Source organism: Budorcas taxicolor, chromosome 2, assembly GCF_023091745.1.
Source record: "Budorcas taxicolor isolate Tak-1 chromosome 2, Takin1.1, whole genome shotgun sequence".
Lineage (NCBI taxonomy): Eukaryota > Metazoa > Chordata > Mammalia > Artiodactyla > Bovidae > Budorcas > Budorcas taxicolor.
Window position 1 is genome coordinate 42,216,490 of NC_068911.1, and position 22,225 is coordinate 42,238,714.

The 22,225-nt window shown below is 64.5% G+C and overlaps 3 protein-coding genes across 3 annotated transcripts; 2 read left to right on the top strand and 1 right to left on the bottom strand.

Annotated features, from left to right (window-relative positions):
- The first annotated feature begins 269 nt into the window (after positions 1-269).
- RPUSD1 (RNA pseudouridine synthase domain containing 1) lies at positions 270-3,342 on the top strand. Its single transcript, XM_052635602.1, has 6 exons — positions 270-397; positions 930-1,116; positions 1,191-1,314; positions 1,446-1,548; positions 1,702-1,803; positions 2,235-3,342. The coding sequence occupies exons 2-6, from the start codon at positions 935-937 to the stop codon at positions 2,648-2,650; spliced, it is 927 nt and encodes a 308-aa protein (XP_052491562.1). The 5' UTR covers positions 270-397; positions 930-934; the 3' UTR covers positions 2,651-3,342.
- Positions 3,343-8,708: 5,366 nt separating this feature from the next.
- Positions 8,709-15,289, top strand: LOC128060194 (mesothelin-like protein). The gene is made up of 14 exons (XM_052652541.1): positions 8,709-8,896; positions 9,952-10,072; positions 10,621-10,706; positions 10,826-10,952; positions 11,025-11,215; positions 11,485-11,575; positions 11,788-11,929; positions 12,279-12,466; positions 12,542-12,697; positions 12,774-12,901; positions 13,727-13,857; positions 13,941-14,035; positions 14,234-14,489; positions 14,811-15,289. Exons 1-14 carry the CDS (start codon positions 8,709-8,711, stop codon positions 15,287-15,289), a joined length of 2,379 nt encoding a protein of 792 aa, XP_052508501.1.
- Positions 15,290-15,699: 410 nt separating this feature from the next.
- On the bottom strand, positions 15,700-19,088 carry MSLN (mesothelin). The gene is made up of 10 exons (XM_052636206.1): positions 19,004-19,088; positions 18,453-18,496; positions 18,245-18,344; positions 17,463-17,641; positions 17,217-17,372; positions 16,899-17,041; positions 16,693-16,820; positions 16,283-16,377; positions 15,870-16,056; positions 15,700-15,794 (listed from the first exon to the last, which is right to left on the bottom strand). Exons 1-10 carry the CDS (start codon positions 19,086-19,088, stop codon positions 15,700-15,702), a joined length of 1,212 nt encoding a protein of 403 aa, XP_052492166.1.
- Positions 19,089-22,225: the final 3,137 nt, after the last annotated feature.

Below are 22,225 nucleotides of genomic sequence, written 5' to 3' on the forward strand. Positions count from 1 at the left end.
CCCGGCTACGAACCTCCCGCGCCCCGCGCGCCGCTCCCGCCCCCAGCGAACCGGCGCCACCAATCAACGGCCGGCGTGCCCGGCGGCGCTCTCCATTGGCCAGGAGGAAGGGCGGGGAGTGGGCTGGGTTGCGTGCGCACGCTGGGCGGGGCCGAGCCCTGACGCCAGAGAGGGAGCCCCGGGACCCGGGCGCTCTCCATTGGCCAGTAGGACCGCCCGTCCGTGCCGTGGGCGGGACGTGGGCGGGGCTGAGACCGCAGGCCGGGCCCGGCCAGGCGCACCTCTGTGGTCTGAATTATTGCTCCGGGACCACTGGGCCACGAGGCGCGGGACGCGAGTGCGGGAACCAGGGACAGGCCGCGGCATCGGAAGCCCGGACGGCGCAGCCCAGCTGCAGGTCGATCCCAGAGTGGGCAGGGGCGCGGGAAGGATTTGCAGCGGGAGTCCACCGGGCACCCCTCCTCCGGTGTCCATGAGACGCGAGAGGCGAGAGTTCCGCGGAGGGGAGCCAGAGCAGGGGGAGTCTGCGTGGGCGAGAGAGGGCCCCGTCTCCTGCTCTGTACCCGCTACACTCAGGAAAAGGCCACTAACACGTGTCTGTGGCTCGCCTCGGCAAGAATCCGTGGGAGCGGGCTGGAGGGCAGGACTGCTTATCCCCCCAGGCCCGGGTCTGGGCAGGACCGGCCCACAGCCAGAACTCAGGGCACCACTAGCTTCCTGCTCCTAGCCAGACCCCCCAACCAGTAGACGCCCTGCTCATCCCACTCAGAGGTTGGGAGTGCAGGCACACAGTCGGTCTACAAGCTTGGTTGACAGCGTCAGTGGCTTCAGACCGATGGGGAGCAGGGGTGTTCAGGCCAGGTGGGCAGGGCTGTGATGCGGGCTGGGCAGCCCATAACCCCGCTCCATGCACTTGCCCCACATTGCAGCCACCATGGAGCCAGGCAGCATGGAGAACCTGTGTGTCCTGTACCGGAGCCGTGACTTCCTGGTGGTGAACAAGCACTGGGACGTACGCATCGACAGCAAAGCCTGGCGGGAGACGCTGACCCTCCAGAAGCAGCTGCGGCACCGCTTCCCGGAGCTGGCTGACCCCGACACCTACTATGGGTTCAGGTACCCACAGTGGCCTCCACCGGGGGGGAAGCAGCCCCCAACCCAGCCACCACTGAGTCTCTGCCCCATTCTAGGTTCTGCCACCAACTGGACTTCTCCACCAGCGGGGCACTCTGTGTGGCTCTGAATAAGGCGGCCGCAGGCAGTGCATACAGGTGCTTCAAGGACCGGCGAGTCACCAAGGCTTATCTGGCTCTGGTAAGGTCAGGCTGGTCCTTGGGGCAGGAGCCTCCGACCCTCCGTCCACTTTTGTAGGCTGTGGATGTCAGGTGGGCTTCCCAGCAGTGGCGGGTGACCCCATGAGCAGCATGTGACCCCCTGCCTGGCAGGTGCGGGGGCATGTCCAGGAGAGCCGGATGACCATCAGCTACGCCATCGGCAAGAACAGCACAGAAGGCCGAACCCACACCATGTGCATTGAAGGCACACAGGGTACGGGGGGCAGGGCGTGGAGGGGCCAGGGACACAGCCGTCCAGTGGGGACCCTGGATGAGCTGGGGCATCCAGGGCATGTGACTGGGCTGCAGTGGATTCAGCCCCAGAGCTGGCCCAGCCATCTCTCTGAGCTTGCCTCACTCCCCTCAGGTTGTGAGAACCCAAAACCAAGCCTCACAGAGCTGGTGGTCCTGGAACACGGGCTGTATGCAGGTGACCCAGTCTCCAAAGTACTGCTGCAGCCCCTCACAGGTGTGTCCTGGATGTGTGCCCAGGGCCCCTGCTCCCTGCTGATGATGTCCTGCCTTGGCCTCTCCCGGCACAGGGCACCACAGTATCCCCATCCTGCAGGGGAAGAACCTGCCCAGGAGCCCCCAGCATGCTGACCAGGCTCGCTCCTGCTCCCCACGCAACCTCAGGGTCTGCAGCCTCTTGCCCCTCACAAGGTCTCTCTGGTCCGGGTTCTCAGCTGACTGGGCGCCGCTTTGGCCCTGCCCTCACCAGCAGTGTCCCAGAAATTGCTTCTGTTTTGAGCTCTGACTTTGTGGCACAAGCACAGGGAGGTCTGACGTCCCCAGGGGCTGCATGAAGCTCCAAGGACAGCACTTGAACCTGATGTGAATGGGTTTGGGGTGGGCACGGGGTCGTGCTCCCACCTGACTGGCCCCCTCTCCTCCCCAAAGGCCGGACGCACCAGCTGCGCGTGCACTGCAGTGCCCGTGGCCACCCCATCGTGGGGGACCTGACCTACGGCCAGGCCTTGGGCCAGGAGGACCAGCCATTCCGTATGATGCTGCACGCCTTCTACCTGCGCATCCCCACAAGCGCCGAGTGCGTGGAGGCCTGCACGCCCGACCCCTTCGTGCCCTCCCTCGACGCCTGCTGGAGCCCTCATACCCTGCTGCAGCCACTGGACGAGCTCGTCCAGGTCCTGCGGGCCGCCCCAGACCCTGACCCCTCAGAAGGAGGCCCCGGGCCCTGCAGCCCCTGCACGCCCCTACCTGGGCCAGGCCGGCCCCCACCACCCCCCGAGACAGAGGTGCAGCGGGCCTCCTCCCTGCAGTGGCTGTCGGAGTGGACGCTGGAGCCAGACAACTGAGAGCATCATGCTAGGAGGGGAACAGCAGGCTGGGACCCTGCAGGGCCGGGCTGCTGGTCAGAGCCCTGGACAGTCCGTGCTGCGGCCAGGCCTAGAGCTGGGCAGCTGTGATCACAGAGGACAGGACTCTTGGGCTGCACGACCCACGCTGGCCTCCATCCCCACACTGCTCTCCAAATGGCCTCAACAGCGCCTCCCTGGTTCTAGAGCCTCAGCTCCAGGGACTGACCTGTAGACATGATTGGGGTCAACGTGCAAGAGGCAGAGCCAGGACCTGGGCCAGCCTCAGGTGGGCTCCTTCTGGCCCCCTCGCCCGCCCCCCAGCGCACTCTGCTGCATAGTGCTCTGCCGGGACCTCCGTGCCCACAGGGTCCTCCGTCTGCAGACCTCGACGCCCTGACCCCCGCCCCCTGCGCCAGGCTGGTCCTACCTTGTGCCTTCGCTTTTGCCACATTCTGGCCCCGCCCACTCACATACTGAGCGTCTCATGTGGAAGTGGGTGTGGGCCACACACGTGCCATCAGCCCCCCCAACCCCCACCACGTGTCATTCCTGCAGGCCTGCCCTGAGCATTGCCCCATGGGGTCTTCCAGGCCCCTAGTTGCAGCCGCTGCCTCTACCGCCTGCCTGACAGTCCCCAGGCAGGCCCTCCGCCTGGAGCCAGGGGAGCCAGGCAGTCCGTCCATCCCAACAACACGGCCCAGCTGCAGGCCCAGCTGGGCTCTGAAGATGGAGAATAAATGCTCAGTGACAACCTGCAAGTGGCTGTGAATGTGCCTGATGTGGGGGCTTCAGGGGGCCTGGTCCCCCACCCCCACCCCTGCACGGGGCAGACCTTTGCCCTAGGTCCCCAGCAGGAGCCTGGATGGACCCTGTGGTCCTGGCTGCTGACCTGCCCACCCCCCACATGCAGAGAACAGCCTGCATCCCTGCTGTGGGGGCTGAGCACAGAAGCTGGGTCAGCCGCATCCCCGGAGAACCCCCAGGCCCCTAGCAAAAGCATCAGAGCATCTGCCAGGGCTCCCCGCAGAGCTGCTGCCCAGAGAGTGCCAACCTTGGAAATCCCAACATCTCAGAATGCCACAGGGCGGAGGACGGGGGCTGGGGGGCGGACGGGGGCCGGGGGGGGCGTGCATGGGCCTCCAGGCAGTTAACAGTCACACAACACATCACTGTGCCCACCCAGGCAAGGCCCCTCCTCTCCGCTGGCTAAGGCAGACAGGCCCTGTTGTGGGGCTCCTGGCCTCAACCCATGATCACAGCGAGAGCTCAGCCAGGGTGGAGCCAGAGGCAGCTGCCTGCCCAAAGGGTCTCTGAGACCCCGCCCCTGCTCCCTGTGTCTCCGTCCCCTCATCCCTAGCAGCACTGGGGGGTCCACAGGGCAACAGCCCGCACAGACGCTTACCGCAGCGGGCCAGCGCCAGCCTCTGTCAGCTTGGAGTGGGGCGGGGTAGCCTCCCCGCCCCGCACTCCCAGCCCCTCTGTCCTCACCAGAACGGCCCCTCCACCTCCCTCCCACTGCCTTCCTCCTCTGCCCTCCTCTCCCCGCCACCTGCCGCCCCCACGCTAACCCACCAACTTACCTGTTTCCCCCCCTCCTCGGCCCCCTGCGGAGCCTCAGGGGCCATGTCAGCCTGGCTCCCCTGAGCCCCTCACCCCCAGTGCAGGCTCCGCCCGCAGCCCCTGCTGGTAAGTGTCTGCATGGAGGGTGAAGGGTGGTCCCTGAAGGACTTGCCATGAGACCACCTAGTGCAGGCTTCCGGGCCCTCCCCAGGCCCCTTCGCGGCTGCACCCGTGACGCCTCCTGGGCACAGCTCAGCCAGCATGCCTGCTGCCACCACAGGGGTCACTGCTGCCCTTGGCCCCTCACAACCTGTGCTGGGCCTGCAATGGACTTTGGAAGTCCCTCAGACACAACTTGTTGCTTCCCAGCTGCTGGCACCTGCCAGAGGGTCTGGGCCCACAGGGGCTGCGGCTGCGGCAGGACCATCCTGACAGCTTCCCTTGCTGGTGGCCTCCCTGCCCAGTTCAGGCCGGGCCACCCCAGAGCACCCTAAGGAGTGGCCACGTCTCTGTCCTTGTGCCCCAGCGACTGGGCACCGTGGGGCAGGCGGGGCTCCCGTTATGTCTCCCTGGAGCACAGGTCCTGAACTCACGAGGACGTTTCCCCTGCCAGGACAGAGAATAGTTTTTCTCCAGCGGGCCAGCGGCACCAGTGTCTGCCACCCTTGGGTCCCAGGAAGCTGCTGGTGAGGCCAGAGGGCCAAAGGCTACCCCACCCGCTCCCTTCTGGAGCCAGGAGTCCGCCCCCACCCCCACCACCTCACCACAGGGACGGGGGCACACAGCCACCGCCGCCACGTGCCAGGCTCCAGGACCTGCTTAGTGCCAAGGTGCCTGGGAGGTCAGCCAGGCTGGGGCCTGGGGCCAACCTTGACTGCTGGGCGGCAGGGTGGGACCTATTGGTGGGGAGGGCCTGGGGGAAAGCCAAGAACACACAGGACCCACTGCAGAGCACAAGCCTGCTCAGGACCCAGGGGCTGAGCCTGCAGAGCAAGCGACAAGACAGATGGGAAGAGGGCTGGGCTGGACAGACAGGCGGCCACAGAGGGCAGTGAAGCAAGGTAGGGGGGGTGGTAGGGCCCACGGATACCAGCTGCCCTGGGGATGCCCCATAGCCTAGCTTCTCCCCCTCGAAAGCCCCCCCATCCCCTCTGAGAGCCCCCAGGGCCAGATCTCGACCTGCTCCCTATGGGTAGCCTGCCCCCTCACCACTGGTGCCTGGGCTAAGGCCTCAGAGCCCAGACACGGGGTCCACCTGCCCATCTGCCCCCCACAGCCTACTGTGGGCAGCCCACAGTGGTCACGCTCCAGGGGGCACGATGCTGGCAGTTCAGGAGCCCAATCCAGCCGTAGGGCCCAATCCCGCTCCCGCTCACCTGATTGGCCAGGCGGGCCTCAGTCTCCCCATCTGTAAAGTGGGCTGGCGGGAGTAGATCCCCTGAGCAGCACGTGGCAAAGCTGGGGACAGAGGGCCTTTCTACAGCTCAGCATTTGCTGTGTTACTGTGGTCATCTGTCCCCCCGGGCCTGGGGTGCCCTGGAGGCTGAGCCCAAGTAGGGTAGCGAGCATCTTCCTCCTGTACTCCCTGCCCTGTAGGGAGTGTCCTCCACCCGGCCTGGGCTCTTGGGTGGGTGGAGCCCCATCACCAAGTGACGACTGAGCGCTTGAGAACTGACTGGCCAGCCTCGGGGAGTCAGTGCTGGGGCCCAGAGTGAGACTGCCCACCTCCCATGGGGTCCACCCCCTGAACCCCACCACCTACAGACTCTAGGTGTCACTGTTGGGCCAGCTGGACAGAGACTCACTGGACAGCTTTCAGGAGGGAGGGACTGTCTCCACCGGCTCTTGGTGCCCTCCAGCTGTCGATGCTGTGGCTGGCCTTCTAGGGGCCGGGGAGTGGCCCTCAGCTGGTCCCTCCAACCATCAGTCCCCCAGGGTCAGCGCCTCAGCTTGTATGTGGCTGGCTGATGGGCACCTGCCCCTGGGTGAGCTGGCCCTGCCAGGCGGAGGCAGATGTGGTGAAAGCTGGAGGCTGGGCACGAGGCACGTGTGACTGGCATGGTCCTCCCATCAAGGCCGCCTTCACACTCTCCTTGCCCCACAGCGCACACACGTGTGCACATGCATGGGAAGCTCTGCTCCAGTACCCACAGAACAGAAACACACCACACATGTCACTCAACCCAGATGCCACAGTGGGGCCACGTGTGCCTGAGATCCCTGCTAGGGACACACACGCACCTCCTTGCACATGTATGCATGTAGATGTGTGTGCTCCTGGGGATACATAGACATGCATGTGTGCTCACACATGGATGCCAGCACACACGTCAAGTGCAGGTGCGCACATGTACAGATGCACACGCGACCCTCAGGGCAAGATCATGGTTGAGCCAGGCCCCCCCTGAGTGGGGAGGGATGTGTGCTGGACCTCCGCCAACCGTGAGCTAAGCCTCCTTCTCCCATCGGGCTGGGGAGCAGGTGCCTGCTGTACCTGGGGCCCCCAGGGGCTGACAAGGCAGCGTCACCTGGTATAGCCCCACCCCCTCCCCTACACATCTGCCTGGAAGGCGTCGCTGCCAGAGTGGGTGGCCAGCAGGGCAGGGTGCTGAGCTGGTCATGGAGGTGAGCGGAGACGCTGGCGCTCCCACCTTGCACCACCCCCGCGCTCCGAGGCTCAGTTGCAGGGGCTGACTCCGAGTGGGCTGGGACTCCGTGTCTGGAGTCCACAGCATCCCTGCGTCCAACGCCTGCCGTCTGAACCCCGAGCAGCCTCCCTCCAGGACAGATGGCAATCTTAGTGCTCAGGTGAGGGGCAGGGAGGGGTGAGAGCCACCACCCAACAGACACGCAGGGGCCCAGCTGTGAGTCGGGCCTCCTTGCAGCCCCAGGCAGGTAGCTGAGCCCCTCTGAGCCTCCATCTTGCCCCCATGTGGGGTGATTACCTCCCCATTTCCTTCGTGCAGAGCCCAGAGGCCCGCAGGTACCCCAAGCCAGCAGCCCGCGTATGGCCATGGCCCGGGGACTGGCAATGAGGACCAGGCTCCCTGCTGTTGCCCCCACCGCAGGCCTGTTTTGGCCTCCACCATGGCCAGGGCGCCCAGCAGGCTGCAGCATGGGTTGTGCCCATGGCCAGGTCACACTGGGCGTCCGAAATCTGGGAGGGGAAGGGGGCTCCCTGGGTGCCGGGTGTGGGGTGAAGCTGGGTGGCACCAGGGGAGGTTGGGGCCACCAGGCCTCTCCCAGCTGCTGCAGGCACTCACTGGATCCTGGAGATCCACCACCCACCCCGCCCCCCAAAGCTGTCGAGAAATTTGTTCATGGGAGACACGGCAGCTGAGCCCACGGGTCCCCTGAGCCTGACCTGCAATAAGAAAGGCCCTAGAATCTGGCCTGGCTCCCCCACAGCCCCACTGCTCCCTATTGTTCCAGAGATTCACTGTTTGTGGGTTGTGCCTGAGACACAGCTGCAGCCCAAGATTCAAGGTCCCTGGCCCCGTGTGACCCTGGGTGGTGACCTCCCCTCTGCAACCCCTTCCCCCGGCCTCACCACCTTCCATCTCCTGTCCAGCTTGACCTGGACCCACTGCTTGTGACCCCGCTGCCTTCCTGCCGGAACAACCAGTGGGCACCACACAGCCATGGGCCCCAGAGCAGGTGAGACGACTCTCCCTCCCTCTCTTGGGGGGCAGCGCCCATGGCTGGCTCCCGGGGATGGCAGAACCACACTCCCCCCTCCTGAGCCTCTACGTGGGGTCCTGCCCTGGGCCCACCACTTGGGGGTCAGGGGAGCAAACGGGGCGGCACAGATAGGGCACTGGGCCGTGGGGCCAAGGCAGGGACAAGGGGGCCATGGACGGGAAAGACTGACCAATTGAGGAGCAGGAGGAGGTGGGCACTGACCCCTGTCCCCTGCTTCGCGGTCTCGGAGCTCAGAGTATGAGGGCAGAACTGTAGGGGTGGAGGGAGAAGGTGCGCTCATGTGGACACCGCTGGGCCTGTGTGCAGGCCATCACATGGGTGCGCGTGTGCCTCCTGACAGTCACATGCCACCAGCCACACATGCATACACGCTGTCACACACACGTGTACACATCGTCTCATACATACCACCACACACGTGTGTGCACACCACCACACATGTATGTGCACACCGCCACACACGAGCATAAACACTGTCACAACTGTGTACACATCATCACACACGCACATACACACCATCACACATGTGTGTACACTGCCTCACCAGCAGATACACAGATATACTGTGTGGGCATGAAGGCCACCACAGACATGTACACCCCACCACACGTGTGGCTACACCACCACACAGGTACGAGGTGCACACGCGTACAGCACCAGATAGTGGACACACTGCCACACATGCCTGCCTGGTCAGAGGTGGCCAGCAGGCTCGGGGCCAGGCCGGCACATAGGTGCCCAGCTCCCCAGGTGGCGCTCCCCAGTGTCAGGGGCAGTCACAAGCCCACCCGGGATGCAGGGCCCTAGCGGACCCACACGGGATGCTCCCACACACGTGCGCGTGGCCTGTTCTGTTCCAGATGCCCTGGTGAGCATGGGCCTCGCCCTCCTGGTGTCACTCACTGCCGACTGCTCTCACCTCCAGGCCGAGGGCGCCTCCCAGGGAGGCCTGGATGCCAGCAGGGCCGACCTGTGGGCCAGGTGAGTGCAGGCTCCACGTCCACAATCAGGTTTCCTGCAGCAGACTCCCTGGGTGGGAGTGAGAAGGAGGGACCACCTCCAGGGTCTGCTCACGACGTGCGGGCATGGCCGAGCAGGGCTCTGACACAGAGGCCTGGCCCCCGTGGCCCAGGTCACTCGCTGGAGATGGCTCTGGGCCTCTGGGGTCCTGCAGCGGAGTCGCACCCACACGGCTGGGACAGGCCCCGCTCCTCGGCCTGGAGACAGTCACTTCCTGTCCTGAGGCCTCTCAGTTTCCTTCTCTCCACCCTGAACCTGATTGCCCTCTCAGGCCCCAAACTGAGACCCATGTAGGGGGTCTCTTGGTGGGGGCTGGAAGTCACTGGTCTGCCCCCATCAATGGACCAATCAACTGAACCACCAGGCAGGGCTGCAGGCTAAGCTGGACCAGTCGAGCCCTGGCTGTGGTCTTGTGAGACCTGACCCTCGCTGGTGCATGGGTCTTCTTAGAGTCACACCACGAGGACGGCCTGGCTGTGGGCACCCACCAGTTGCCCTCTAAACCCTCAGCCATCTTGGGGCCTCGGAGCCCTAAGCCCCAGAACTGGGCTCCTGGTACCGGGCCTCAGACCCAGAGTCAGGACAGGGGTCACTTTTCTTTTAATGTTTATTATTTTTTTTAAATTTATTTGGCTGTGCTGGGTTTTATTTTCAACATGCAGAATATTCAGTCTTCACTGCACACACAGGATCTTTAGTTGTGGCATACAAACCCTTAGTTGCAGCATACGGAACCTAGCTCCACCAGCAATCAAACCCAGGCCCCCTGTATTGGGAGTGTGGAGTCTTAGCCACTGGACCACCAGAGAAGTCTCTGGACAGGGGCTCCTTGTAAGCCCTGCTCATAGCTTGGAGCCTTGGCACCACAAGGGTGCCCTCGGCGGGGTGGGGGGCGTCCACACCTCTTGCGTCTCTCACCCTCACCCCAAGTTGGGGAGTCTGACCTCCATCCCGAAGGCTGCAGTCTAGGGCCCCGACTCCTTCTGCCCCTCACTGTCAGCCTCCTTTCTGCCCAGTGCCAGCGCCTCCCTCCTGCAAGGTTTCTGGTGCCAGCCAGCTGGCCAGCTGTCCCGCGACCAACTTGCAGCTCTCATCAGGAGGATGGCAACGCAACAGGTCCTCCTCAGAGCCTGGCAGGTCAGCGGCGGCCACCGCCAAGACTGCTTGGGGGTCAAGGGCAGGGGTGGACTCCCTGGAGAAGGGCCCCAGGGACAGGCAGGAAGGGAGGCGCCCCCTAGCAGGGGGCCCGGGCAGCACAAGGCCAGGATCATGGCATCAGGACGCAGGGTAGTTCTAGAGCGCGAGGGCCACTGTACCGACAGTCTTATTATAAAATTGATATAAAATCAGTAATGCATTTGACATGACCTGAGGGGAACGGGACAAGATGTCCAGGCGGGGTGGATTGGGTAAGTGGACCCTTAGTGAGCCACCATGGTAGGGCCCGACACCGGATGGGACGGGGTCTGGGCTGGTGTTCCCTGTCCTGTTCTCACCTGGAGGTGGATGCAGGAAGAGGCAGTCAGGAAGTCAAGTGACAGAGAGCTGCCAGGCAGGAGGAGGGGTCGGTGGACACAGGAGAGGGCTGAGAGTTGGGCGGGGGCTCCAGGGAGGTCCCAGTCAGAGCGGAGGGCCCAGGAGAGCCCATGCCATGCAGCGAGTGACACGCCGCCCGCCCTGCCCAGCTCAGCTGCCTGGCCAACCTGGCCGCCCAACAAGGCCTCCAGGGCGACTTCGAGCTCCACCCCCCTGACCTGCTGCTCTTCTATAAGTGAGTGCCCTTCCCCACCCAGCACCCAGCCATGTGGGCTGAGCAGGCTCCCAGGGGCACCTCCGTCACTCAGGGGCACCCCCGTCGGCTCTCCCCATGGCCCCCCAACCTTTCCGCAGCCTGACACAGGTGAAGGAAGCGGACTGCCGGGCCTTCATCCGCCGTGCCGCCCAGGGAGACACACAGCTGCTGGCCAATCTGCCCGACCAGAGGGCCGCCCTGCGGCACAGGGCCCTGGCCTGCCTGGTAGGCACTGTGGGCCAGCCGGCCGGGTGATGGGCTGTGGGACCAGGCTCGTGCTGACCTGCTATCCTGCAGGGAGGGTCCCGGCCAAGGCTCAGCGCCTCCGACCTGCTGCTCCTCGGGGTCCTGGTGTGTGACATGGACGCCTCCAGCATCGTGGCTGCAGACCCCCACGTGCTGCAGAATTTGCAGCACTGTCCCCGGCTCACAGCTGCCCAGCAGGCTGCCCTCAACAGGCTGCTGGCCAGCGGCAGGACCGTCCTCGGGTGGGTGGGGGCCCCTCCCTTCTGCCTAGGCCTCCCCTCCTGCAGATGAGAGAAGAGGCAGCCTGGGGGTTGATGTTCACAGCCCCACTGACCTCCAAGTCCAACCCAGCTCACGCCCCACAATTACCCTGCAGTCCATGGGGTACCTAGAGGCCTGGGGTGGAAGCGTCCACTGGGCGGGCCCTGGGAACAGCACTTGGGGAGGGCAAGTGGCCTGAGGGGTCCCAGCGCTGCTCAGGACCCGACTCAGAGCCCCCTTTGCACACCAGGCCCCCCGGCTCCTGGAACCTGGAGGGGCTGCGGGCTCTGGGACACCTGGCCTCATACATCAGCCCCGGGCTGTGGATGCAGCTGCAGGAGGTAGGGCAATGCCCCAGGCGGGGTGATGAGGGGGAAAGGGGATCCAGCCAACGTTCCACCAGCCTGTCTAGACCTGAGGGCTGGCCTGCAGCCACTCTGATACCCAAGTGGTGTCCGCAGTCCTTCCCCATCATGGAGTTTCTGTCTGAGGGGAAGGAGAAGGGAACAAGTGGCCCTCCCCAGGGTGTGGACTCTCCAGGCCCGCCCGCCAGGCCGTGGGCCTGGACTTCTTCCGCAGCATAGTGGCCGCGTGCCGGGCAGGGCAGCTCAGGCAGCGTGATGCCAGGCGCTTTGTTACCAGCTTCCTCGAGGCCAAGTCCAAGGCAGTGTCCTCACCATCCAAGCGGGATACAGGTCAGTGTGGCCACCATGGCCTGAGGATGCTGCGTCCCGCTCTGCTCCGGTTTCTCATCCTGCAGTGGGGGCCCCAGTGGCATGGCACCCTCTCCCTGGACCTCCTGAGCTTGACCAGAGCCTCTGTCCTGGCGGGGGGCAGTGGTCAGAGCCTGGTGGGGCTGGTTTGGGCATTGAGATCAAGGTCAGGGTTGACTCAGCCTGGTCTTAGCCAAGTTTTTGGCTAGGAGTCAAGCTTGGAAAGAGTCAAGGTTAGGAGTGAAGTGGGGCCCAAAGTCAGCAGTGGTGGTCAGCTCAGGCAGAGGCTGACCAGCCGGGTCCTAAACACCCACACCCCACCGTACCACAGGGAGACCCTGCGTCCGTGGCAACATCACTGCGGCCACCCTGCACGACGACCTCTTCCTGATGCACTATGACTGCGGGCAGCTCGAGTCCTGCCTGGGCAGCCATGTGCTCAGGGCCAACCTGGACCCCCTGCTGCAGCACCCGCTGCCCGCCGAGTGCCAGCAAGTCGTCAAAGCTAAGCTAGCTAGGGTGTGTCAGGGCCTGGTGGTGGGAGGGGGTTGGGGTCGTGGTGTGGCCTGACCACCACCTGCCGCCCACCTGCAGGTCTACCCAGGCGGAGTCCCTGAGGAGCAGCTGCGGCTCATCCCCTCCCTGGTCTACCTCTACTCCCTCTCGGAGATCGGCCAGTGGCGTGTCACGTCCAAGGACACGGTCGTGACCCTGCTGGCCCCAGACGGGGCCCTGGAGAACCAGACCGAGGTGAGGGAGGGTAGGGGTGTGGTGGGCGGGAGACGCTCGCTGACCCTGGCCTTGCTGACCCCGACCTTGCCTGCAGGCCATCCTGCAGAAGTTCCTGGACCACAATGGCACCGTCACGGGTGCGCTGCTCGTGGCCATTGGGGGCTCTCGTCTCTGCTGGATGAGCCCCCGGCAGATCCAGGCCATCCGGCCCTCAGAGTTTCGGTGAGCCCCCCTCAGAGTTTCGGTGAACCCCCGTCAGAGTTCCCGCCCCCGCCCCCACCTCAGAGGCAGCTGCACTCCTCAGCCAAGGCAGGCCCAAATGGGGGCCCAGGCCAGGCCTTCCGAGGTCACCAGTTTCCCATGGCCGCAGAGACAAAGGTTTACAAGCAGAGTGACTGAAAGCAACAGAATAGTGTCCTCTCGTAGTCTGGAGACCGGAAATCTGAGATCCAGTCATCAGAAGGGCTGTGCTCCCTCTGAGACCTGAAGGGGAGGCTCCTTCCTCCTCTCCCAGCTTCGGGGGCCCTATCACCCGTCTCTGCCTCCCTGTGCATACATTCCCTTCTTCTTCGGACACCAGTCATTAATTTAGGGCCCACCCTAAGTCTGTGTGCCGACTCACTGGAAAAAATCCTGATCCTGGGAAAGGTTGAGGGCAGAAGAGGACGACAGAGGATGAGATGGTTAGATGGCATCACCGACTTGATGGACATGAGTCTGAGCAAACTCTGGGAGATGGTGAAGGACTGGGGAGCCTGGCGTGCTGCAGTCCATGGGGTCGCCAAGAGCCCAACACGACTCAGAGACTGAAGAACTAAGTCAGGGTGACAGCATCTTAATCTGATTATGTGTACAAACAGGAAAGACCCTATCTCCAAATCAGAGACCAAAACCTCACACTGTGAGGTTCTTGGTGCATCTGCGTCCACATTACGGATCCCAGGACCGAGGGCAAGGGGAAAGCCGCGGTTCGGGGTGACAGGGCGGGGCCGGTGTCCCCAGGTGGAGAGCCCCTGGCCTGCCCACGAGCCGCGCCCCCTCCCTCAGGCTGGCCGGGGCCCTGGACATCTCCACCTGCCCTCAGACCCGCAAGAACGTGCTCTTTGACAAGGCCCGCGAGGCATTCGCCAGCGCCAGCAGCACGGACACCTACTACCGCTTCATGCGCCCCTATCTCGGTGAGAACCGGGCGGGCGTGGGGCCCGCCTCCCGGAAGCCCCGCCCCTCGAGGCCCCGCCCCTCATCGCTGCCCCGCCCCTAGGCGGTGCCCCGGTGGAGGAGCTGCGGCACCTGGCCCAGGCTAACGTCTCCATGGACATCGACACCTTCACGAACCTGAACCCCCGAGTGCTGCAGGTGGGTGGGGGCTACCCGTCAGAGGGAGTTGGGGAGCCTTAGGTCACGGTCTGCAGGCCCCAACACCCCGAAGTCTGAGGTGTGCAGTGTGGGCCCCAGGTCACTTCTCCAAGGCGTTTCGCAGGGTCTTACCACCCCCGCCTCGGCCAAGCGCTGACCCAGCCCCTTCCCTCCTCCACCCTTCACTGGCCCCCGCAGAGCCTGAGCGTGGGCAACGTGACGACGCTGCTGGGTCCGAACGTGGGGGACCTGCAGAAGGCTCGGAGCCACCCTATCATCAGCTCTTGGCTCCGCAGCCTCAATCGGTCAGCCCTGAGCGAGCTGGGCCTCGACACGGACCCCACCGGCCCCACCAGCTCTGCCCACTCGACCGCTGGGACGCCCAGCACCACCCTCTGGACGCGCCATCAAGCCCCTACCTCAGAAGGGCCTGGGAGCACCACCCCCAGCTCGGGTACCCTGCACCCACCCTCCCCCTGGAGTGGGCCATTCCCCACTGCTTTGTGTGCCCGCCCCCACAACCCGACACCCGCTACTGGTTTCTCTTTCGCCCAATCTCATTCCCTGCTGGCGATGCTTCCCATCTGCCTCCTTGGGTGACACATGGGTGACACTGACTTAGCCCTGCATTGCCTGCTGAGTTAGTGAAGATACAGTCACCTCCCCAAACCTGCTGAGCAGCAGGAAGTGGAGGATGGGGAAGCTCTGAGGTCCCATTGGGGCCCAGAAGAGCCGCCCTACCTGGGGGGTCCTCACTGCTCTTCCCCACCCTCAGGGACAGTGGGAGGCGTGGGCCCTGAGCCTGGGACGCAGGGCAGCCTGGGAGCTCCCAGCTGGACTGAAGGTGCTCCCTCCGTGTCCTACCTGCAGGCAGCCCACCAGCCCACCTGGGGTACCTGCCACTGGCTATGGCCCTGCCCGCAGGCCTCCTGTGGCTGCTGTATGGGGGCACCCCAAGGCCCAGCTGGCACCACCCACAGGGCATGGTGGAGGACCGCACTGCCCCAGCTCCACATGCAGGAGAACAGGGGTTGGCACGTGGAGCTGGACACCTGCCTAGACCAAGATGCAGGCCCCAGGGGACCTGGCCACATCCCCTGTCCTAGGGTCCTGCAGGGCCAGTCCCTGCCTACGCCCAGCTCCCAGGACCTGGAGCCAGAGCGAGGGCCTGGGCCCGGGGTCACTGCCCCAGCAAGTGAGGGAGATGCTGCCACTGCGCTCAGGCTTCTTCCGTGGACTGACTTGGCCAACTGACTTGAATAAAGGACAAGGTGATCTTCCTGCCTGTGTCCCTTTGATCTGGGCCTGAGGAGGGACAGAGCCCCTCTCAGCTGGGATCAGGACTCCAACTGGCCATCTCCCGGGGCAGTTGTGTCACCAGAAGCCACCTGGAGCACTGGCCTGGACTCCCTGCGTGGAAACGGCGCCAGGGAGGGCCTCCTGCCTGGAGCCCCTCCCCCTTCCAAGTGCGCGTGGGAGGGGCTGCAATCCAGGAGGCCCTGTGCAGGAGGCACAGTCGTCAGGGCTCCCCTTCAGTCCTCAGAACACCACGGGGCACCTCTACAAGAGGAGGATGGGGTTCTTTTATTGACCTTCAGAGCCCTGGGGGTCCAAGCCCGGCGGGGTCTCCACGCAGCGCCGGTCGCCAGGGCACAGTAGCCGGCTCAGCTCAGGACTGAGACCAGGAGCAGACTTGCGGTCACAGTGAGCACAGGTCCAGGCCCTCGTCCGAGGCAGTGGGGACCTCCAGAGGAGGCCTCTGCACAGAGAAGAGGCGCCTCAGCCCCTTCCCCTCACTCTGCCCCACACCGCCCAGCCGGCCACCCCAGCCCACCTCGGCTGTGGAGGTCCAAGACCAGGTAGCCGTTGGGGACGCCGCCGACGAGCCCCAGCCCCAGCCTGTCCAGGTCCTCCTGCGACTGCCGGGAGATCCAGTCCCGCAGGGGCACGTTCCCTGCCTCAGCCTTCAGGCCCACCAGGTTTGGGCCCAGAAGTTTCTGCACCTCGGCCACGGTTAGCGACTGCCAGAGCCCGCAGGCGGCGGTCAGAGTCATCCTGCCTTTTCCCAGAGACTTCGGGCTTCTCCTCCACCCAAACCACCCCAACACCCCACCCACGGACCCGCCTTAGCCTCTATAGACCCTGGAAAGGGCTTTGATGGCCGTCCCTCCCAAGACCCCGCCCCTAGAGGCCCCGCCCATGGGAGGCCCCGCCCATGGGAGGCCCCGCCTTTCCCCGCCGTCGTACCAGCACTGCCTCTGTTGGCAGTTTCTTGAATGCAGCCGCGTCTATACTGATGTTCTGCCAAGTAAAAGCCCGCAGGTCTTCCGTGGAGGCCCCACCTGCCCTCGGGGAGAGGAGCCCCGAGGTGTGAGACCGTGCAGCAGCCCCCAGTCCCACCCTCTGACCACAGGCTACCAGAAGCCATTTCTTTTACCAAGAGTCCCTTTTCCTAAGGAATTCCTGGGCCCCTGATTTGCCTGCTGACCACCTGACCCTCTGGGTTGGAGGAGAGGTTGGAGGTGCCCAGAACTCACAGGGTCTCAGCCAACACACACTTGGAGGGACAGACTCTGAACACTGGTCATGCTGCCAGTGGACTGCCCAAAGATGGGGGAACCTCAGGCATCATTTCCCCCGTATGTTCCTGGGCTCACCGAGGAAGGGCTCGATCCTTGTGAAGTATTCAGACCCGCTGACGTTCTGGAAGGCCGTGCGGGCCTTGTGGTAGAGGACAGCCATCTGCAGTGAGCTGCACGAGTCCAGGTCCTGGGGTGCGGTCATCCTGAGGAGGCAGCGTGCGGCCGGGCAGTGAGCTCAGAGCACAGCACTCCCACCACCCCTGACAGACCCCAGGACTCACCAAAGCACGCTGAGCTGCACGGAGCCCAGCTGCTCGGGGCGGAGCACGCACAGGTAGGCAGGGCGGAAGGTGGCCAGGGTGTCCAGGGCAGCCTTGTCCAGCTGGCCTCCTCCCCCTACATAGCGGGCAATCAGGGCAGCCACCTGTGGGAGGAGGCCACTCAGTGGCTTGGGGCAGGGAGAGGTGTATGCCCCGGGCCTGGACCACCTCACGCCTTGTGCCACCCCCAGGCAGTGCCATCTCACACTGCGTCCTCCCAACCGGGCCTGCACAGCCTCACACCCTATGTCTGCCCCTTCCCACCCCAACAGCTCTCACCTGAGCATCCACCCCGCGCCCTTGGCTGACTTTGAGCAGAGATTTCACGGTGTCCAGGGAAGTCACATTCCACTTGTGGATGTCCTCAGGGGTGACGTAAAGGAAGAAGTAACTCAGGTGCTCGATCAGGGACTGGGGGTACCCCTGTGGGTAGAACTTCCGGGGGAAGGGACCGTGAGGGCCGCCGCCATGACTGGGGCAGCGGGGACGGCCGCGCTGTGGCAGGCGGGCTGAGCCCTGAACTACCTCATCCAGTTTGCGCTTGAAAATGTGCAGCTGCTGGTAGGTGAAGGGAATCCGGTTCACTTGTCTCATCTGCGTGGCCAGCAGGGTCCCATCCATACAGGCCTCCAGCTCCCACTCCTCATAGAAGAAGAGGTTCTCATCCACCACTTGGGCCTCCTGCCCCGGGGGGCAGGCCTTCTCTGCAGGGACAGCCAGGTGGTGGGGGGTGCTGGGCTTCTCCCGTCAGCTTCCTCCTCCTCCTCCTCCCGCAGGGTCTCCCTTCACTGAGACCCTGAGCAACACAAGACTCTCTGGGCCTCGGTTTGAAAAGTGAAAGTCGCTTAGATGTGTGCGACTCTTTGCAACCCCATGGACTATACAGTCCATGGAATTCTCCAGGCCAGAACACTGGAGTGGGTAGCCTTTCCCTTCTCTAGGGAATCTTCCCAACCCAGGGATGGAACCCAAGTCTTCCACATCACGGGCGGATTCTTTAACAGCTGAGCCATCAGGGAAGCCCGAGAATCCTGGAGTGGGTAGCCTATCCCTTCTCCCGTGGATCTTCCTGACCCAGGAATCGAACCAGGGTCTCCTGTGTTGCAGGTGGAACTGAGCTATCAGGGAAGCCCGGGGCTCCATTTACTCATCAGCAAAATGGCGCGATTCTATTCACTCTCCCGCGTTAGCATGACTGAAGGAGCTCAGTGGCCGGGAAGGGCCGCAGGTACAGGTTGAGGAGACCTCACGGTGCGAGCCCCCAGCCCCCGCCTCCTGACACTGATGGGGCTGGGCTGCATGCTCACTCTCTGTGCCCCGCCGGGCCCTTGGGAGGAGGACAGTCAGCTCAGGCTGCTGCCAGGACAGGTCCCGGGATGTGCGCTGCAACCTTGAGGTCAGGAGAGCCTGAGAACAGAGCAGGGCTGGGACTGAGCAGGGAGTGTCCTGGGGTCCGAGGAACCCTGCCCAACCAGGGCCAGAAAACCTTCCCCTGACTCCCCAGAGGGTCCTTACCAGTCCCACGTCTGCAGCCTGGGCCCTGGAAGGTAGAACCCAACCTGCAGGGGAAGGGACACCAAGCTTGAGGGATGGCCAGGGGCTCCACCCTGGGAGGAAGGGAGCCACGGTGGTCCCTCCCGGCCAGCCCCTGGTGTCACGGCCCACGACACCCCACGAAGGAGCACAGGCCTCCCCATCCCCCTCCTGGGGCCCCTCTGCTCAGGGCAGGCAGACACCTGTGCTATGGGCGCCCTCAGTTTGGCCTGTGCCCCCAACACTACCCTGCTTCGGCCTCCAGCCCTGCAGGGCAGAGGGGTCCAGCAGGGCTGCCAGACACAGTCCCCTCTGGGGGCAGAGATGAGGCTAGCCGCCTGCCTGGGACTCGCACCTGCTGACGTTCAGGACACGGGTCTCCAGATCCAGGGGCACCAGTCAGGGTGGGGGGCCCCGCCCACAGTGGGGGAGCGCCTGAAGAGCCGGCAGAGCCTTTCCTGGGGCCCCAGCCCCCTGCGGACCCCCGCGGCTCTCCGCACTCCAGCATCCGGCCGCCCACCCTCAGTGCTCACCAAGGCAGAGAAGCAGGAGCAGGAGGCTGCCGTGGGCGCGAGTCCTCTGGGATCCCAGGTGGGGCGGAGCGGTCTGCAAGGCCATGGTCTGCGGCGCTCTGATGTCCGCACCACTGTGTCACCCCACTGTGGCACCGCCCCAGGCCAGTGCTGAAGGGGCACCGGGGCTGGAGGGCTCAGACCTGCACAAGCCTCCAGGGTGTCTGTGCGGCCGCCCCCAGCACCAGCCGGCCCCGGCCCCGCCCATCTGGGAAGCCAGCCCCTCCTGCAGGGTCAGGGTGAGTCAGCCCGGCCCCCAGCCGTGAGGGCCCCAGCTGGCGCAGGTCTCTCGCCCCGCAGGGCAGGGCGGGGGCGGGCAGAAGTGTCCTATGAGGAGGCAGGGCCGCTGCTGGCTCTGGCTGACCTCGGTTTCCCACTCAACACTGGGGAGCTGAGCGGACCCCGACCCTACCCCGCAGCATGGTCATCTCCCCAGGGCTTCGTGCAAACCCAGGTTCTGCTGGGGCACCAGGCTGGCAGGGCCCACTGGGTTCCCTCCTGAGCTCCCCCGCAAAGCAGAGGCCTGGGCAGGGCCAAAGGGAGTTCCCTGGGGCCTAGGGGTCAGGACCCCGGGCTTTCACTGCTGTGGCCCAGCTTCAGCCTCTGGTCAGGGAACTGGGGTCACACGTGCCACGTGGTACAGCCGAAACACAACCGAAGGTGACAGCCCTTCCCGCCAGTCAGCCCCGCGGGTAGGGGCAGGTGGACATTCTGGGGGGCCCTCCTGTGCTCTCTGGAGTGGGGCTGGGGGGCTGGGGGGCAGTGTGGGCAGGAGGTGGGTGGGGAGTGGATCTCTGGAGAATATTGTCCCAGAATAGGTGGGGGTCAGAAGGAGACCAAACCGCTGTCCACACGCATCTCCCAGGGAGGCCTGGAGGGGGGCCACCAGGGCCAGGTGGAATGGAACACCCCTCTCCCCCAAACCTCCGCCCAGGCCTGTGTCAGGCCCACCCCAGCCCAGAAATGGGGGCACGCTTCTGTGCTTCAGCACCCCCTTTCAGCAGGGCAATGAGCCCAGCCTGTAGGGAGTGTCCTGGGGAGCAGCAAAAGTCCAGGGGGCCCCCTGCCCCCACCAGGCCCCCAGACCAGAAAATAGGCAGTTGAGTGGGGCCTTGCCCTGGGGTTGGGTGAGGCCATGCAGGAGCTCTGTGTCCCCCTGCTATCTCCCCTGAGCCCCCAAACCCAGCCTCAGGTAATGAGGGACCCCACACCCCAGGTAGGGGTGCCCCCAGAACCTTTGCCAGCCATTGCGGGCCCTGGAACCTGGAACCTTTGCACCCCATACCACCACGCAGGTTAGGTCGGGGCCACTGAGGCACCTCAGCTGTCAGCTCCCAGAGTGGCCCAAGTGTGATCACATGGGTCACGGCTGTTTGAGGCCCCCCAGGCCATGTGTACGAGTGCAACAAGGACACAGGCCGCTCACTGCGCTGTCTCCCTTCACAAGGCTGCTCGACCACTTCCCTTTCTGGTACCCAGGGTTGTCCCCTCTCGGACCTTGAGTCCTTCAAGACCGGTGTCCCCCTGGCTACCTGTCACTCACGAGCCACCTGCACACTCCCCCAAGTGCCCACTGGATGTGGGCCTGCATCGACACTGCACTCACTGGAGAAGGTGATGCAGGCCCTTGCCCAGGACCTGGGGTGGGCCTGCCTGGCAGCACGTGGGGTGTGGGGTCTGAGTGGACCACCAGCTCATCAGAGAGGCGCACGAGGTAGCGGTGGCCGTGGCCCTGTCTGTGTCGGGCTGGCTCCAACACCCAGCCCAAGAGTCCTGAGCTCATGGCCTCCAGCAGGTGCGCAGCTGCAGGATGCTGGTGGAAGCTCTCTCCCTCCCCACCTGTCTCACCACCCACAGACCCTCCCACCCCAGCCCAAGCTCGGCCCCCAAGGTCTGGCTCTCAGCTGGTGGAAAATGAAGTCAGACCACATTCCCTGCCAGCCCCAGGCCACTCTAGTGAGAGAGGGAAGGGGCATAGAATACACATTTAGAGGCTTGGATACAGGATCGTTTCGTCTGCCCCAAGCATGGAGACACCTTGTGGCTTGCCCAGGGTCACACAGCATGTCAGGAGCAGCTGGGGCTAGGATGGAGTTGACCCTGTGGGCATAGCCCTCTGAGATCAGGGGAGGTGGTCCCTGCCGCTCCCCAGGTGCAGTGGCGACAAGGGTGAAGCACCAGCGGGGGCAGGAGAGGGGGGCTGCTCTGTCTCCCCCAACCTCCCAGCTTGGGCCCAGTACCAGCCTCCGCCCCATCCCTGCTCCCAGCAGAGCTGTTTCGCTGGAGGTGCCAACAGAAGTGTCCCGCCATCACCTCCCCCACACGCCCTCCCTCGTGACCCCACCCCACGTAGATGAGGCCGAGCTCAGTCAAGAGCCTGGAGCCTGGGCTGGGTGCTGAAGACCCTTGTCACTTTCCCAGGGTCAGCGGGGAGGGCCCTGCCCATGGTGACTCTGATGTTCTAGGGTGATCAGCCAGTTCTGAGTCTGTTTCCTCAACTAGGATGCAGACTCCTGGTTTGTCAAGGGAAACAAATGTGGGGCTGGCCAGCAGCTGGGAGGGGTAGGACTCAGGCTGCAGGAATGCGCGGGTGGAGACCTGGGGAGGGCGTGGAGGCAGGGGAGCCGCTTCTGCCTTTTCCTCTGTGGACAGGCATGGGAGCTCCAGGTTGGCTGACCGTCAGGCACCAGGCATGTGTGGAGAGTCAAGGCCTTGCCTCATCAGGTCTTAGTCTCCCACTTCTCAGGTGGCAAAACTGAGGCTCAGTGCTGCAGAGATGCCACAGTTGCACAGTAAGGCCAGGGAGTGACCCCCAGCTGGTGCTATGAGAGTCTCGACCTGAGTCAGCAGGTTCTGGGTGATTGCTGCCTGGCCAGGACATGACCCCTGGGAGTGAGCTCCAGGCTGGGGGCGGCATGGCGGTGAAGTGGCCAGGGAGGGGGCCTTGGGACCCCACCTACCCATACACTGGCCGTCTTCCAGAAGGGAGGTGGAAGACACCTTCCTGCTGCTGTGGCCCCAGGGGTCGACAACGTGCGTCTTTGTGCTGGCTGGACACCAGTGTCTGCATCCTGACTTGGGCACTCGTGGACACTTGTGCAGATCCTGACTTGGCCCCGCAGCCTCCGTGTTCACCCCTGGAGCTGAGTCCCTGGCAGCTCCTTCGATCCCTGGCCTGCACCC

Coding starts and splice junctions, on each gene's coding strand:
- MSLN (XM_052636206.1), bottom strand. CDS start 19,088: ATGGCCTTGCAGACCGCTCCGCCCCACCTGGGATCCCAGAGGACTCGC. Junction 17,042..17,216: donor GGCGCGGGGTGGATGCTCAG/GTGAGAGCTGTT, acceptor CTCCTCCCACAG/GTGGCTGCCCTGATTGCCCG. Junction 16,057..16,282: donor TGCCAACAGAGGCAGTGCTG/GTACGACGGCGG, acceptor GGGCTCTGGCAG/TCGCTAACCGTGGCCGAGGT.
- RPUSD1 (XM_052635602.1), top strand. CDS start 935: ATGGAGCCAGGCAGCATGGAGAACCTGTGTGTCCTGTACCGGAGCCGT. Junction 1,315..1,445: donor CCAAGGCTTATCTGGCTCTG/GTAAGGTCAGGC, acceptor CCTGCCTGGCAG/GTGCGGGGGCATGTCCAGGA. Junction 1,804..2,234: donor ACTGCTGCAGCCCCTCACAG/GTGTGTCCTGGA, acceptor TCCTCCCCAAAG/GCCGGACGCACCAGCTGCGC.
- LOC128060194 (XM_052652541.1), top strand. CDS start 8,709: ATGCAGGGCCCTAGCGGACCCACACGGGATGCTCCCACACACGTGCGC. Junction 10,953..11,024: donor ACAGGGCCCTGGCCTGCCTG/GTAGGCACTGTG, acceptor GCTATCCTGCAG/GGAGGGTCCCGGCCAAGGCT. Junction 11,216..11,484: donor AGCGGCAGGACCGTCCTCGG/GTGGGTGGGGGC, acceptor TTTGCACACCAG/GCCCCCCGGCTCCTGGAACC.